This window comes from Fusarium pseudograminearum, chromosome 1 (assembly GCF_000303195.2).
Source record: "Fusarium pseudograminearum CS3096 chromosome 1, whole genome shotgun sequence".
NCBI lineage: Eukaryota > Fungi > Ascomycota > Sordariomycetes > Hypocreales > Nectriaceae > Fusarium > Fusarium pseudograminearum.
In genome coordinates, this window is record NC_031951.1 from 11490155 (window position 1) to 11502721 (window position 12567).

General features: G+C 45.7%; 5 protein-coding genes across 5 annotated transcripts; 2 read left to right on the forward strand and 3 right to left on the reverse strand.

The window, feature by feature from the left end:
* Positions 1-350: 350 nt before the first annotated feature.
* Positions 351-6589, forward strand: FPSE_00694 (uncharacterized protein; the record flags this gene model as incomplete). Its single annotated transcript, XM_009253814.1, has 6 exons — positions 351-469; positions 547-935; positions 989-5809; positions 5857-5983; positions 6073-6305; positions 6354-6589. 6 exons carry the CDS (start codon positions 351-353, stop codon positions 6587-6589), a joined length of 5925 nt encoding a protein of 1974 aa, XP_009252089.1.
* A 1129-nt stretch (positions 6590-7718) lies between these two features.
* Positions 7719-8521, reverse strand: FPSE_00693 (uncharacterized protein; the record flags this gene model as incomplete). Its single annotated transcript, XM_009253813.1, has 3 exons — positions 7719-8019; positions 8081-8289; positions 8339-8521. The coding sequence occupies 3 exons, from the start codon at positions 8519-8521 to the stop codon at positions 7719-7721; spliced, it is 693 nt and encodes a 230-aa protein (XP_009252088.1).
* Positions 8522-9455: 934 nt separating this feature from the next.
* Positions 9456-9967, reverse strand: FPSE_00692 (uncharacterized protein; the record flags this gene model as incomplete). The annotated part of the gene is made up of 2 exons (XM_009253812.1): positions 9456-9545; positions 9605-9967. The coding sequence occupies 2 exons, from the start codon at positions 9965-9967 to the stop codon at positions 9456-9458; spliced, it is 453 nt and encodes a 150-aa protein (XP_009252087.1).
* A 213-nt stretch (positions 9968-10180) lies between these two features.
* Positions 10181-10782, forward strand: FPSE_00691 (uncharacterized protein; the record flags this gene model as incomplete). The annotated part of the gene is made up of 4 exons (XM_009253811.1): positions 10181-10259; positions 10311-10427; positions 10481-10643; positions 10698-10782. 4 exons carry the CDS (start codon positions 10181-10183, stop codon positions 10780-10782), a joined length of 444 nt encoding a protein of 147 aa, XP_009252086.1.
* A 113-nt stretch (positions 10783-10895) lies between these two features.
* On the reverse strand, positions 10896-12272 carry FPSE_00690 (uncharacterized protein; the record flags this gene model as incomplete). The annotated part of the gene is made up of 1 exon (XM_009253810.1): positions 10896-12272. One exon carries the CDS (start codon positions 12270-12272, stop codon positions 10896-10898), a length of 1377 nt encoding a protein of 458 aa, XP_009252085.1.
* Between the last annotated feature and the right edge of the window lie 295 nt (positions 12273-12567).

The following is a 12567-nucleotide window of genomic DNA, read 5'->3' on the forward strand; positions in this document are numbered from 1 at the left end:
CAGAAGATGACCCCTCCTTGGCTGTCAGTATAACCAGAAAAGATCAGCGAATAAGCCTGCAAAAGATGACAGCCCAAAATAAACCAGCCATTCATATGGCTTCTTCCCAGAGCCTGCTTTTCAGCCGCTGCAAGAAAACCAATATTGGTTGTTTTATAACAACCAACTGCATATATTCACATCCTAGTCTTTATGCCATAGAAACTGCGCGTTAGCCCAAATGGTGACAGGGAAAAAACTCAGACTTTTCACACGCAAGATTCTTGAGTTTCTATCATCCAATTTGGAATATCATTTCATGCGTATTGCGAAAACAAATTTTATCAACATTCGAATCACGAGTTGCAACGATGCATGTTGCAAAATTTCCCTGTTCATTACTAGTCCTGTTACTACTGTTCGTAACAGAGGTACTTGCTGACGATGACGATACTGATTTCCTCATGAACGTCTTCTCCGATCTTGGCCCGTAAGTTACAAGGCTACGTATTGCCCAATCTGAAATGGCATGCACCTTGTATAAAGTCAACTAAATTATTTTCTAAGCGTCCTTGCGTTATTTGGTGAGCAGTTTGCACGTCAATTTCTCAGCGAGACCTTCACTTGGTATGACCATGTCATTTTTGCCTGCGTCCCATTGGGGATCATGACGGCAATAGCGGGTGCAATCCGTGTTGAAGGTCGCCCAGTACTGAAAGCCTTTATTGGCCGCGCCCGCGAAAACAAAGCTGCCGCCGAAATAGAGTATATGTCCTCTACATCTGCCGAAGTAGGGGAACTATTTAATGGAAGGGGTATTGTGAGAACTATGGGGCAGTCAAATATTGCTCAGTTTATTTTGTTCCAAAGGGGCTTTGACTCAAACAAGACGACGTACGGTATACATACTTTGCAATCCGCGGCTGAAGAAGGCCAGGATATCCTAAAGAAAGAGGGTAAGATTAAGAGCCATGCAGGTTTATGTCGAGGTCTAACGTGTGCATTTCAGATTACCGTGACGAGCTTGATGTGCGCTTCATGAAATGGTTGAAACGGTTCAAAGCCCATCCTACGTCTCCGGAGAACGCACTTGAACACGGTGCCAACAATGAAAGAACATCAAATAATTACTGGGACTCTCTTCAGTATCCCAACCTACAGCTCAACATTGCAACTAAAGGGATCACGGCAGAACAAAGGAGTGCTGAACTTCACTTGGCTGCGTTTTCCGCGGTCATCTTACAGATGTCTCTTCTTGCGATAGCTGCCGTAATACCCTATCAATTTCCTGGCTTTGAACAACAGCCTTGGGGTCTTCCCTGTTACATAGGCGGTTCTGTTCTGCTGTTCACTGGCATGCTTGCTTGCTCAGTTGCCATTGAAAGAAGTACGAAAGAGTACAAATGGTATCCCAATGAATCTAAAGAACAAGGAGAGAAGTTGAGTTTATTCTGGGTACAAGGCAAGCAACGAGTTAGTGACCAGGAATTCGCCTCTTATATCATCTACGCACAAGACAAAGAATTTATGTCGACATCCAGCCGGAAAGAGGACGTTGGCTCCAAATCACATGAACGAGATGATCAGAATGAGGATAGCTACGAAAAACAGCCAAGTATCCGGACGCAAGAAAGCTTCGTGCAGGCAAAGAAGATACAAACGAGCAAGGGTGGTGGAGCGCTCGTATGGAAGCGCGATATCCGTGCAGTGACTGCACTCTTTGCTGGTGGTGCAGGATTTACCATCCAGTTCATAGGTCTTCGAGGCCTTCCATGGCCTGTCGCTGTTGCACACCTGGGTGCCCTTATCACCATGGCCATCATACGGGCATTGGTCAGGCGGCGACTTGGAGAAGATACCCAGTATCGAGAGGTTCAGTCAGAGCATGAACTTGACTATCTAGCCATTGAACTAGTTGAGAACGATGGCTGTATCCTTCCTCATCCTGAAAAGAATACAAAACCACTGCCAGAGGTTCTACAGTTGGTTTTATCTTGGAGAGTTGATACTGCTGAACACCCGAACGGGACTATTCACTCATTTGACTTTCCAGGTGTTCTTAAAGCCGATGATGTATGCTCTGAACAGAACAATCACAACGTGATCAGCGATAACAGCACGGCCCAGCAACGAGCAAGCCCAATCCCTCCGGAAACTGTGGCCGACAAACTCATATCGGTTCGGAAGCGGCTCGGAGATCTCTGTGAATGGGAAACAATGGCATTCAAGCCAGCACTGACGCTCGTTCACTCTATTGAGCATTTCTTGGACGAGTTTGCTTCGGACGAACTGAGCAGTAACCGACCAATTACCTGGGGAATTCCCATGAAAAGCTTAGGCGATAAGTCTGGGATAGTGAAATTAGAAATTACCAAGACGACTACGGGGTGGAAGGTCAATGCTGGTAAAGTCGAGGCTATTTTATCAATCTGGATGGCTCATCTCGAGGCCCAAAATACGACGAAAGGCAAGAAAAACAAAGCGACAGAATGGCAGAGGTCAAAGGCTGATGTTGCTTTGGGAGTTGACTACTGCAGAATCCTGGGACGTAGCAACGACAATAGGGTCCTGCAGCGTGACCTAAACTGGTGGGTAGGTAGTTCAGCCATTACCGAGATTGAAGCCGATACGCAAGTGTCTCAGGTCAGGCCTAATACTCAACCCGAGGGAAGCAGAACAACAAGCTTCCAAACACAAGGCTCGGCTGCAGCCAGAAGATTTACCTCACATGTTTCAAGTTCTGAACAAACCACTTCCGCAAGCAAGCCACACATCTACAAATCAAAACACAAGGACGCCAAGATAGTGATCGGCTACACTGCGCCTGCCGACGCCAACGGACCTCAGACGCTTCATGTCCAGCATTCAACTGCCGCTACGGCTACCATTGTGATGCAGCACCTATTCACAAACTTTATATGGACAATTGTCGATCACTTACCAAAAAACTTTCTGGGTCAAGGTGCTGTCAACATTGGTGAATCTGTTAGTGTTTCTTCACCAATCAAATCTGGCATCGATCGGAACCTGGAGCATGAAAAGCTTACGAAATTTGCCCGTCGTGCCGAAAACGAAGGTCTTGGGACATATGACGATATTCTATTCTGTCTTATACCTGTGTTCAGCATTAAAGATCGCTTGCCTAATGACGCGACCCTTGAGCCTGACCTACCTAAGTTCACTGAGCGGAAACATTGGCCAAAGGCAGCTGCCAGCTTTTCTGAAATTCTGAAATCAATGCCGAAGACCCCCAGGGACCGTTTCGAGGACTCCCTCACTTTAACAGCAGTAGCCCGTGCACTGGATTATGTTTATCTGATGGCCCTGGATGAACAGTTTTCACAACTAAAAAAGCCTGCGAACGCGAATACAGAATCGAAACAACCAGAAATCGATGAATCTGAAGATTCTCGTGAAAAGACCGAAGTTTCACGGAGAAACTCCAAGCTGGCAAAAGAGAGATCAGCTGAACATTTACAAACCCTCATTTCTAATGTTTTCCCTGGAGTAATGATGAAACTGTGGTTGTTTTACGAGCACCAAGGACGCGCGAACTTCTTTTTGGACCTGAAGAGGAAGTGTCAGGAGAGGATTGCTGAGCACGAGTGGCAATTGCAGCTCGAGATCCAACAAGGTTTCATGGAGCATATCAGATTCACCAACCTCCACCAAGAGATCGTCAATAACCGCCGACTCAATCTGGGGGAATGGCAAGGTATGGAATTTCAGACGAGAGATATTTTCGGCTGGACTGCTCTACACTATGCTGCTGCTTGTCGAGACTTAGAGATCACTGAGTGCAACAATGCTGATAAAGTTGCCCGCTTGGGCGGGGAGACACCAAAGAACTGGTGGCTAGACAATTTTGGAAGAAGTCCGATTCACATAGCATCTTCCACCGGTAATTCGATATTCTTGGATACTTTCCTCACAAACATGTCAAAAAAAGACGTGCGATCTGCCCTTCAATCATCAGGCCTCGATGGAATGACTCCAGTTCATCTTGCTATTGCAGGAGGACACAAGGAATGCCTTGATATTCTCATCAGGTTTATAATTTCCTTCGGGTTGGAGTTGAAAGAGGATGCCTGGAGACGGAGCCCAGTACATCTCGCTATTGCCCTGGCCCAATATCCGTGCTGTACCGCACTACTCGAAAGCGGCGACTTGAAGTTCAAACCTAGCACCGTTGATGTTCTAGACAAATCGTCCTTGTCGTACCTTGACGAGAATGTTGATGAAGAAAAAGAGATTGGGCATCTATTGATCAGAAACTATTCGGAGAAATTCTCAGTAACGGACAAGGAAGGGAAAACTGTGTGGCACCATGCGGTCAGGTTCTTGGGCGATCAATGGCTTGTTCTATTGGAAGACAACTTACTTGACATCCTGGAAGCGAGGCACAAGCATAGCATCGACATGAACGACAATAACCAGGAAACTGGGCTCCATCTGGCGATCCGGTATAAGAATAATGAGCTAGTCGCAAGCCTTCTTTCTTTAGGCGCGAATTTGTCCACCAACAAAGACAAGCATCAATCTCCGCTGATGCTGGCATGCTCTCTCAACCAACTTGCCATTGTCAAGACAATCTTAAGAAGTGATAGCGGTACGGTAAAAGACAAAGATGGGGAGGGCAAACTTGCATTACATTATGCGGTTAACTTCGAGGAGTGCGACAGCGGTGTCCGTCACGAAATCATCAGCACGGTTATAGACACTATGAGGAGTGTTGGTATTGAAGGCATCGATGTTAAGGATGAAAACGGGCTCACGCCGTTATACATTGCGATAATGAGGGTCAACAGCTCGGTTGTCTCTATTCTCCTTGACTCAGGAGCAGACCCCACTACCACAGATACATATGGCTGTAATGCATTGCACCTTGCATTGACGTCTTGGCCCGATGGTGGAGAGTCTGTCAAAGCGATGCCCAACATTGTCAGAAACGTTCTTGCAAAGGCGCCTGGTTGCATGGACGCGTCAACTTACATGGGTCATACACTATTGACATTGGCATGCTATAGCGGAGAGCCACTCGAATTCATTTCCGAAGCAGTTGACCTATCCAGACAAAAAGGCTCGAAGATCAATCTCAACTATCCAGATCATGACTACGGTAAATCTCCTCTTGCTTGGGCATGTGAAGGCAACCAGAAGAATGTTGTCGAAATTTTGTTACAGTCGACAACAGTGGATCTCAACCAGAAATCAAATAGTAGGAGGAACAGCTATGCGCCACTGCATTTTGCCTTGGAGGAGAAAAATCGGGAAATTATCAAAATGTTGGTTAGCAGTCCAGAACGACATGCTGACATTTATACCACCATCCATGGATACACTGATGCTCTGGAGTTTGCCTGCTGGAATTCTAATGAAGATTGCATCGAATCGCTGCTCTTGCACCCAGAAGCAAGATCTCCGAAGTTCTTGGTTTCTGCCTGGAAGTGGGCTGTCCAACAACCCTCACTCATAGAAGAGATGCCCTGGTTTGTAGAAGAATGGGAAGATGCAATCCTCAACCCCACAAACAAAGTACCGTTCCCAATTCATGAGCTCGCCGAGGTTGGAAGGCTTAAGACATTCCAGTTGCTTTTCCAAGCCGATCGACTTCACCACGAGTTCGATGACAACGGCTGGATGCCTGCCGAAGTCGCCACTAGATATGGTCATCATGAGCTTGCATTATTTCTTCGCGAAAACGAACCGCAAAGAGACATCAGCCCGAACCGTTATGCTCAACCGTCAAACTTTATTAGCCTTTTTAATGGGCCAGAGTTTTCATCATCCATGTGTTCTTCTCATGACCCGTGTTCGCATCAGATGTTAGGTAAATAACACTCCCAAAGGTGGAAGAGCCATTTTAACTATAAATAGATATCAAGTTCCCGAAGAACGATCAAGTCGACTGGCAATATTGCTATCTTCGCACAAAAGAAGCAATTCCCCCAAACGCAAGATCTTTCTACTTCGAAGTCGAGATTCTTCACCCATTACAAATGAAGTACGTTGTATAAAAATATGTTCTATACGACATCCTTACCTATGATTCAAAATACTTTTTTTTGAGTTCTGCTAATTTTTGGAACATAGAATTTGTGCCATAGGCTTCTGCCAGTCAAATGTTCCTGAAAACCATCTTCCGGGGTGGCACAAGGGTTCTTTTGCATATCATGGAGATGATGGGAAGCTTTTCGAAAACGGAGGTCCAAGTCACCCTCAAGAGGCCGACAAGACATTTGGCGAAGGCGATGTGGTAGGCTGTGGCTTGGACTTCAATACCGGGACCGTTTATCGCACCAGGAATGGTGTCCTTCTCGACACCAGTAGGTTATTGTTATCCACATCACCAAAATGTTCCAACTTATCAGTAGCTTACTCAGTCGAGGATCCTGAGTTCCTATTGGGGCGATTCTATCCTTGCGTTGGTGCAAGAACGAATGGTGAAGGGGGCGAGCTTCAAGTCCAGGTCACCCTTCCATCATCTTCAAAGCACTCGTTTACCTACAAAGAACAATATGATACTGCATGGGATGATAGGAATCCCTCCGTGTCTAGTCCTAACCAGTCTAATGACGCAGTGTCCGAGGGGATGATTAAGGATGAATGAAGAAAGCCAACCATAGGAGCAAGAATCTCTTCTGCAGACTATACAGGAGCTTCATTTAACGTTTCGTCGCTGGGATCAGTCAAGACAACCTTCAGTTTTGATTTGGGGAGGAGCAAGCTTGGCAGTAGAAGTAGACAATCGAGACGGCGCAGGGCATTCTTTATTCGTGCTCGAAACCTTTACGCTACCTGACAACTCCTATTCCTATCTAGGCTAGACCAGGATACGTATTATCGATCTAAAAAATAGTGATAGTTCATCTTCTCCTGATTCAACAACATTGATCGTTCTCTGTTATCAACCATGTGCCCCTACATAGAGCCAGAATCCGCCACTTCGATCAATATTATACCTCCAGAACTTATCACGGGTATATTTGGATTCTTGATCCACGACAGGGAATCAAGTGCACGGCCGCTTACTTATGTTCATGACATCCGCTCTCTCTGGGTGGCATGCCGGCGTTTCTGTCACTTAGCCTTAACGCTTCTAATTCCAGAAATAACCGTCTCAATGACGGAGGCGTCTCTGGAGCGCTTGAAAAAAAGTTTCTAGTCACCGGTTGATCAGTTCTGGGGTACGCAGCGTTCATGTCAAGCTCCAATACTATGATCGCGACATTGCAGCAAACCTTCAGAGAGCGAATTTGGTCAACCCTTTCACAAATAAGAATGTCCAATAAGGAGCGGTATCGATACTTTATCTTGTCTTCTCTCATATGAATTTAACGACATAGGTCACTAATTATATGGATGAAGGGAAGACAAAGTCGTCAATTGGGCGTCGAGACTATAGTAACAGAAGTGACACATCAGAAACGGCTAGCATTACGAGTTGAAGTACTAGGGAAGTCATAATCGCTGACAGCCAGGTACCACTGAAAACATAAGACCATACGCAACTCTCGAGTGGCTCTGAGGTACCTAGCGGCCGTGATAACGGAGATGTGAACTGACAATAAAGTTGTGAAAGTGACCCAGATGGCAATCATAGTCTATCGATAGTGGAGACTGATATTGTTCAATTTAATGTACGCTATTTACATGACTGGTATAGTTTGAGTGCTTGAACTAAACTGCAAACCCAATTTGCAGTCTTGATATCAGTTCGCGTTTACTTGCGACTATCCTTACTTTGCTCCAGCACCCAAGACGCCCCTAACCTGACCAATAAGGAAATCGGCACCCTCTTTAGCATTGCGGCCGTAGGAAAGATGAGGCGGTAGAACAGCGGAAGTGAGGATACCATCGCATACAGTGTCACGGGGTGCCGAGGCACAGATAATCTCTGTCTTGGCTTGGTCGAAGTTGGGAATCTGGCCCCCATCGGCGCGATTCTGGGTGTCGCCGAACATGATGACACCAGCGATTCGATCCTGTTGGTCTTGAGGGAGATCCTCGATGACACGATGGTTGACGGCTGCGCCCTGGCTATTTGAGAGGACAAAACGTTAGTAACAGTTGAGAACGTGGTCAGCGCACAGTGACTTACGAATAACCGCCAGTGACAATCACGGAGTCAGGGCATTGGCTCATAGCATCGCTGAGAATAGATTCCATCTCGCGGATGCCGACAGGGTCAGCACCACCGGGGACGAAGTTGGTTGAGAGAAGAGCAGCATAGTCAACCCCCTGCACAGCTACCTGGCCTGGAAATGCGTCCTTGAGGTTGTTGGCGACATCGGGACCGACGATCGTTCCCTGATTGACTGTAAGAGACGGACTCATTCAGTTTTAGTAGCAAACATACCATATTACCAATCTCGGTAGAGCCACGAGCCCAGACAAAGATGATGTCGTTGCAACCGTCATCCTTGAACTCGTTGGCCGTGCTGCGGACTCTCCCACTAAGTTGGCGCTTACTCTGCCTGGCCGACTGGTCGAAGGCCATGGCCAAAGAGGCGAGAGTGAGAAGACAGAGGAGAGGCTGCATAGTGGCGAAAAAGGTGGAATAGGTATTAGTTGGTATAAAAACGAATAATAAGAATTTCTTCAGACACTTGGTGTTATTCTTCTGAATAAGGAGACCTGCTCCTGAAGGATGAAAAATGGATGAAAGAATGAATAAAAAGGTATCGTCGCAGACGATATAAGAAGAACGGGAAGATAGAAGCGAAAGTGTATTAATGGTCGTGCCTGTATAATGGGATTTGCTAACACATACAGACAACCTTATATAGTTATCAGCAAGTGATAGCAGTATTCATAGACGGCCTTTCAAAACTTGGCGTTTTGTCCAAATACGGCAATATTCACGAATATGAAAATTAACCTTATTGATCATAAGTGGGAATGAGGATGAAACGGCGTATGCCTCGGCAGTTTCACCACATCACCATCCGAGAGATGAGAGCTAATACAAGCCTCGGCTTATTGTCTGTACTGTGATTGGTGTTCTTGATACTGTTTCAAAATGTTCCTAACTGAAACTGAACCTCTAACTGTACAGAGACGATATGTATATAAGAAATTGATGCAATTAGGAAATATTTGCGAATCGTATGTTTATTATCTTTGTGTTTCGAAAGAAAAAGGTAAAGGACGGTCAGAACTCATTCTGGCTCAAAGTATATCACTTCGCATGAGCCTCGGTTGGGAGTAGGTATTGCAGAGATGGCTACTTTTCTAATCTGTCTTAACCCATGAAGAGCTGCCTGATTCAGATTGATTGGAGAAGCCTCGTCAGTGGCTATGCTCGACTAGTAAGGGCCTAACGCTGACATAAGATAGCACTTTCTATTTGCTAATCGTTTTATATTCTCTATATGGCCATCGTGGCCAAAGTATTTGAGTTTTTGGACAGTGGCTCTGAGCGCAAGATGGAAACACTTAGAGAACTTTATCCATATCTCCTCGAATGCGAAGTCTTAGATACTCGGACCATGTTTGAAAGCGACATCACCCTCCACGGTATGCTCACTTAAATAGTCGGGTTTGGTGTTAAACTCCTCTCGTACCTGATCACATGTTCTTTTTAGAAACAATATCCTGTTTCGGAAGATAGACATAGACTTACGATATCCAGTCCGCTGACTAGCTCACCATCGACCCATAGTTGAGGGAATGTAGGCCATTCGCTAAACCACTTCAGTCCCTGACGGACATCCTCATCAGATAGGACATTGAATGTGCTATACGGAATTTTGTGGTCGCCTAAGAGTCGAACGATCCGCCGACTGAAACGACACACCGGCGATTTTGGTGTTCCTTTCATAAATAGAATGACTGGCTCAGCCTTGACCAGCTCCGACAGACGGGCAACAAGAACTTCTTGTGATTGTTCGGAGGAAAGATTCGGAATCGAGGGCTCAGAAGTATGGATATCCGTCATGTGGGGCAGATTATCCACCCTTGGAGCAATTTCAGTAGCTACTGACATGATTATGAGGTATGAATAATCCAAATGTGCGTCAATAATGAGTTTCGGGTGGGATATCGTTGTAATCTCATAGAAAACTAACCAAGCTATACTATTTCAAATCATCATCATGATTATCTACAAGGCAAGATCCCGTCACCAGTGCTTATTGAAGTATATCGCGACTACAACACATCGCTGACCTCGCATTAGGATTTCATTACTGGCGACGAGATGATCTCGGACTCGTATCCTATCAAAGAAGTTGATAATATCGTCTTTGAAGTTGACTGCGCTATGATCAATGTAGATGGTGTGTATACATGTACCACTAGAACTTCTATCAGATACTAATAAATTACAGATGATGGCAACGATCACACTTATAATGAGGGCGTTCTAGTCAACAACATCATTTACTCTTTCGGTCTCCAGCCTATGCTATTTGATGACAAAAAGTCTTTTGCGAATTCTTTCAAAAGTACGGTTTCAATTGAACGTAGCAATGTTGAATCTGGTCTAATGTTGATATAGGTTATCTCAAGAACGTTAAGGGCAGACTTCAGGAGACTGGAAAGGATCCTGATTACATCGCCGATTTCGAGAAACGTGCGAAAGATTTCTTCGCTAAAAGAATTTTTGCCAACTTTAACGACTGGGAATTTTTCACCGGAGAAAGTATGGACGTCAATGGAATGTATGTATTACGGTTGTGGATATACTTACATCATGCATCTGCTAACTCTTGTAGGATTGTTATAAAGGGCTTTCGGGAGCTTAGTACCACACCTTATATGATGTTCTGGAAGCATGGCTTTGAAGAGAAGATAGTTTGAGTACACCCAAGTCAGAATGACTAGGCAGGAGATACAGACGGCGAGATGCTGGTTTGGAACGCAACAGTATATTACTTGAGCTACCTTAGTAATACTATTGGTAATTTATACATCTATGTCTTATTAGCTATAAGCATTAAATTTCGTGGTGATATTTTATAATCAAACATCGGTATAATATCAACATTGTGCCCCCCATTCTCTGTAAGGAACGAGTACCGATCAAGAGCAATTACGCTCTCGACAACCTTGCAGCAAATGACACTGAGGGTCCAGAGAATTGCCACTTTGCCTTGATATCCCCGATACCTTTCCTCATAAGCTAACAGGTCATCATCGCTGATTTTGCTCTCGTCAACGTCCAGGGACCGAATTGCTCTGCGTGCAAACGCATCAAAGCTAGCCATATCTCCGTTTAGCACACCCCACGTTGGTCTTTCCTCCTTCTCGAGCTCTATTCCTTTATCATGGAAGATCTTCTCCAACAAGGCTCGGTAGAAGCGCCTTTTGGAGTACACCGACTCTTGTTTGCTTGGATCCGCCCTTTCCCAGTTATTCGGTGCCTGGCAGCCCGTCATAAGCGCCGTAGCACTCAGGGAGACGTTTTTCTCTCGCATCATTGTACTGATGGGAAATCCCCCAGGATAAGTGGCAGAACGCGGGACGATGTGGTTGTAGCAGCATCCAACGACACCTAGACGCACAATGAATGGGACAGTGGAGAAGTACCGTAGCATATGCTCAGAGAGATTCCCACATGCGTGGAGGCCGACGAGCATGCACCTCTCCCCTCCGGCCCAGGCAGCTATCTCATCCGCCAAAGGTGGCGTGCCGTCAATGTAGCGCTGCATGTGCTGGATTCTGCTTTCATGGATGCCAAGACTACCTGCGCAGGCTTTTGAGGCTGCAATCTGGGACTCGCTGCCGTCGATGGCTAGCACGTGTAGTCCTGGGAAGAGGTAGGCTAGGGAAATTGAGAGGTACCCCTGGCCCGAGCCCATGTCAATGACGTGGGTTATGTTATTGGTTTGGCAGACGTCGTGGATGTATGCAGCGGCTGTAGAGACCTCTGCAATCTTTTTGGTCTTCATGCGATTTGTTAGAATTTCTGGGAGGGTTATGACCTTGCCAGGTCGCTGATGTCGCGGGAGGGCGAGTGACTGGATGCTCTTGAGCCACTTGGACAGCGACTCTGGCCGGTCTGCGAGGGGTGGAGGTCGTTGGACTTTATCTATTTCTTCATTTGCCGTGATTGGAGGATCCGACTCTTGAATACTGTCTATCAAGTCTTGCTGGACTATGCGATGATCTGGAAACGATGTCCACCAGGATGTCCATTCCCTAGGCAGGACGTCCCAAGCATTAAAGATGAGTGAGTCGTTGACGTGAATGCCCCCAGTAATCTGGCGGACTAGGGGCGTTTCAATGAATTCGATGATATCTTTCGCATATTTGTCGATGCTGTTGTATGTCTTTGGTAACGCAGGCATATTCTAATGTTTGTGTTGTTTTATCGATATTACGTTGCTGAAGAGCAAAAGTCGACATTTTTAGATGAAAAGTAAGTATAATTTAAAAGCGGTAGAGATCGGCAGAATGTGAGAAGTTAGCAGCGACCCAGCATAATCCGGAGTGTCTTTATCCTAGCAAATATGCTATGGTATAATCTATACATCTGCATTACTTTATTATTAAGCTCTGAAGGAAGTCAAAGCCTTGTCTTTGCAGGTCCCACGTTTGCGAACCGACTTTCATCTTGGCAGCAAAGGTATGCTCTTCATCCGG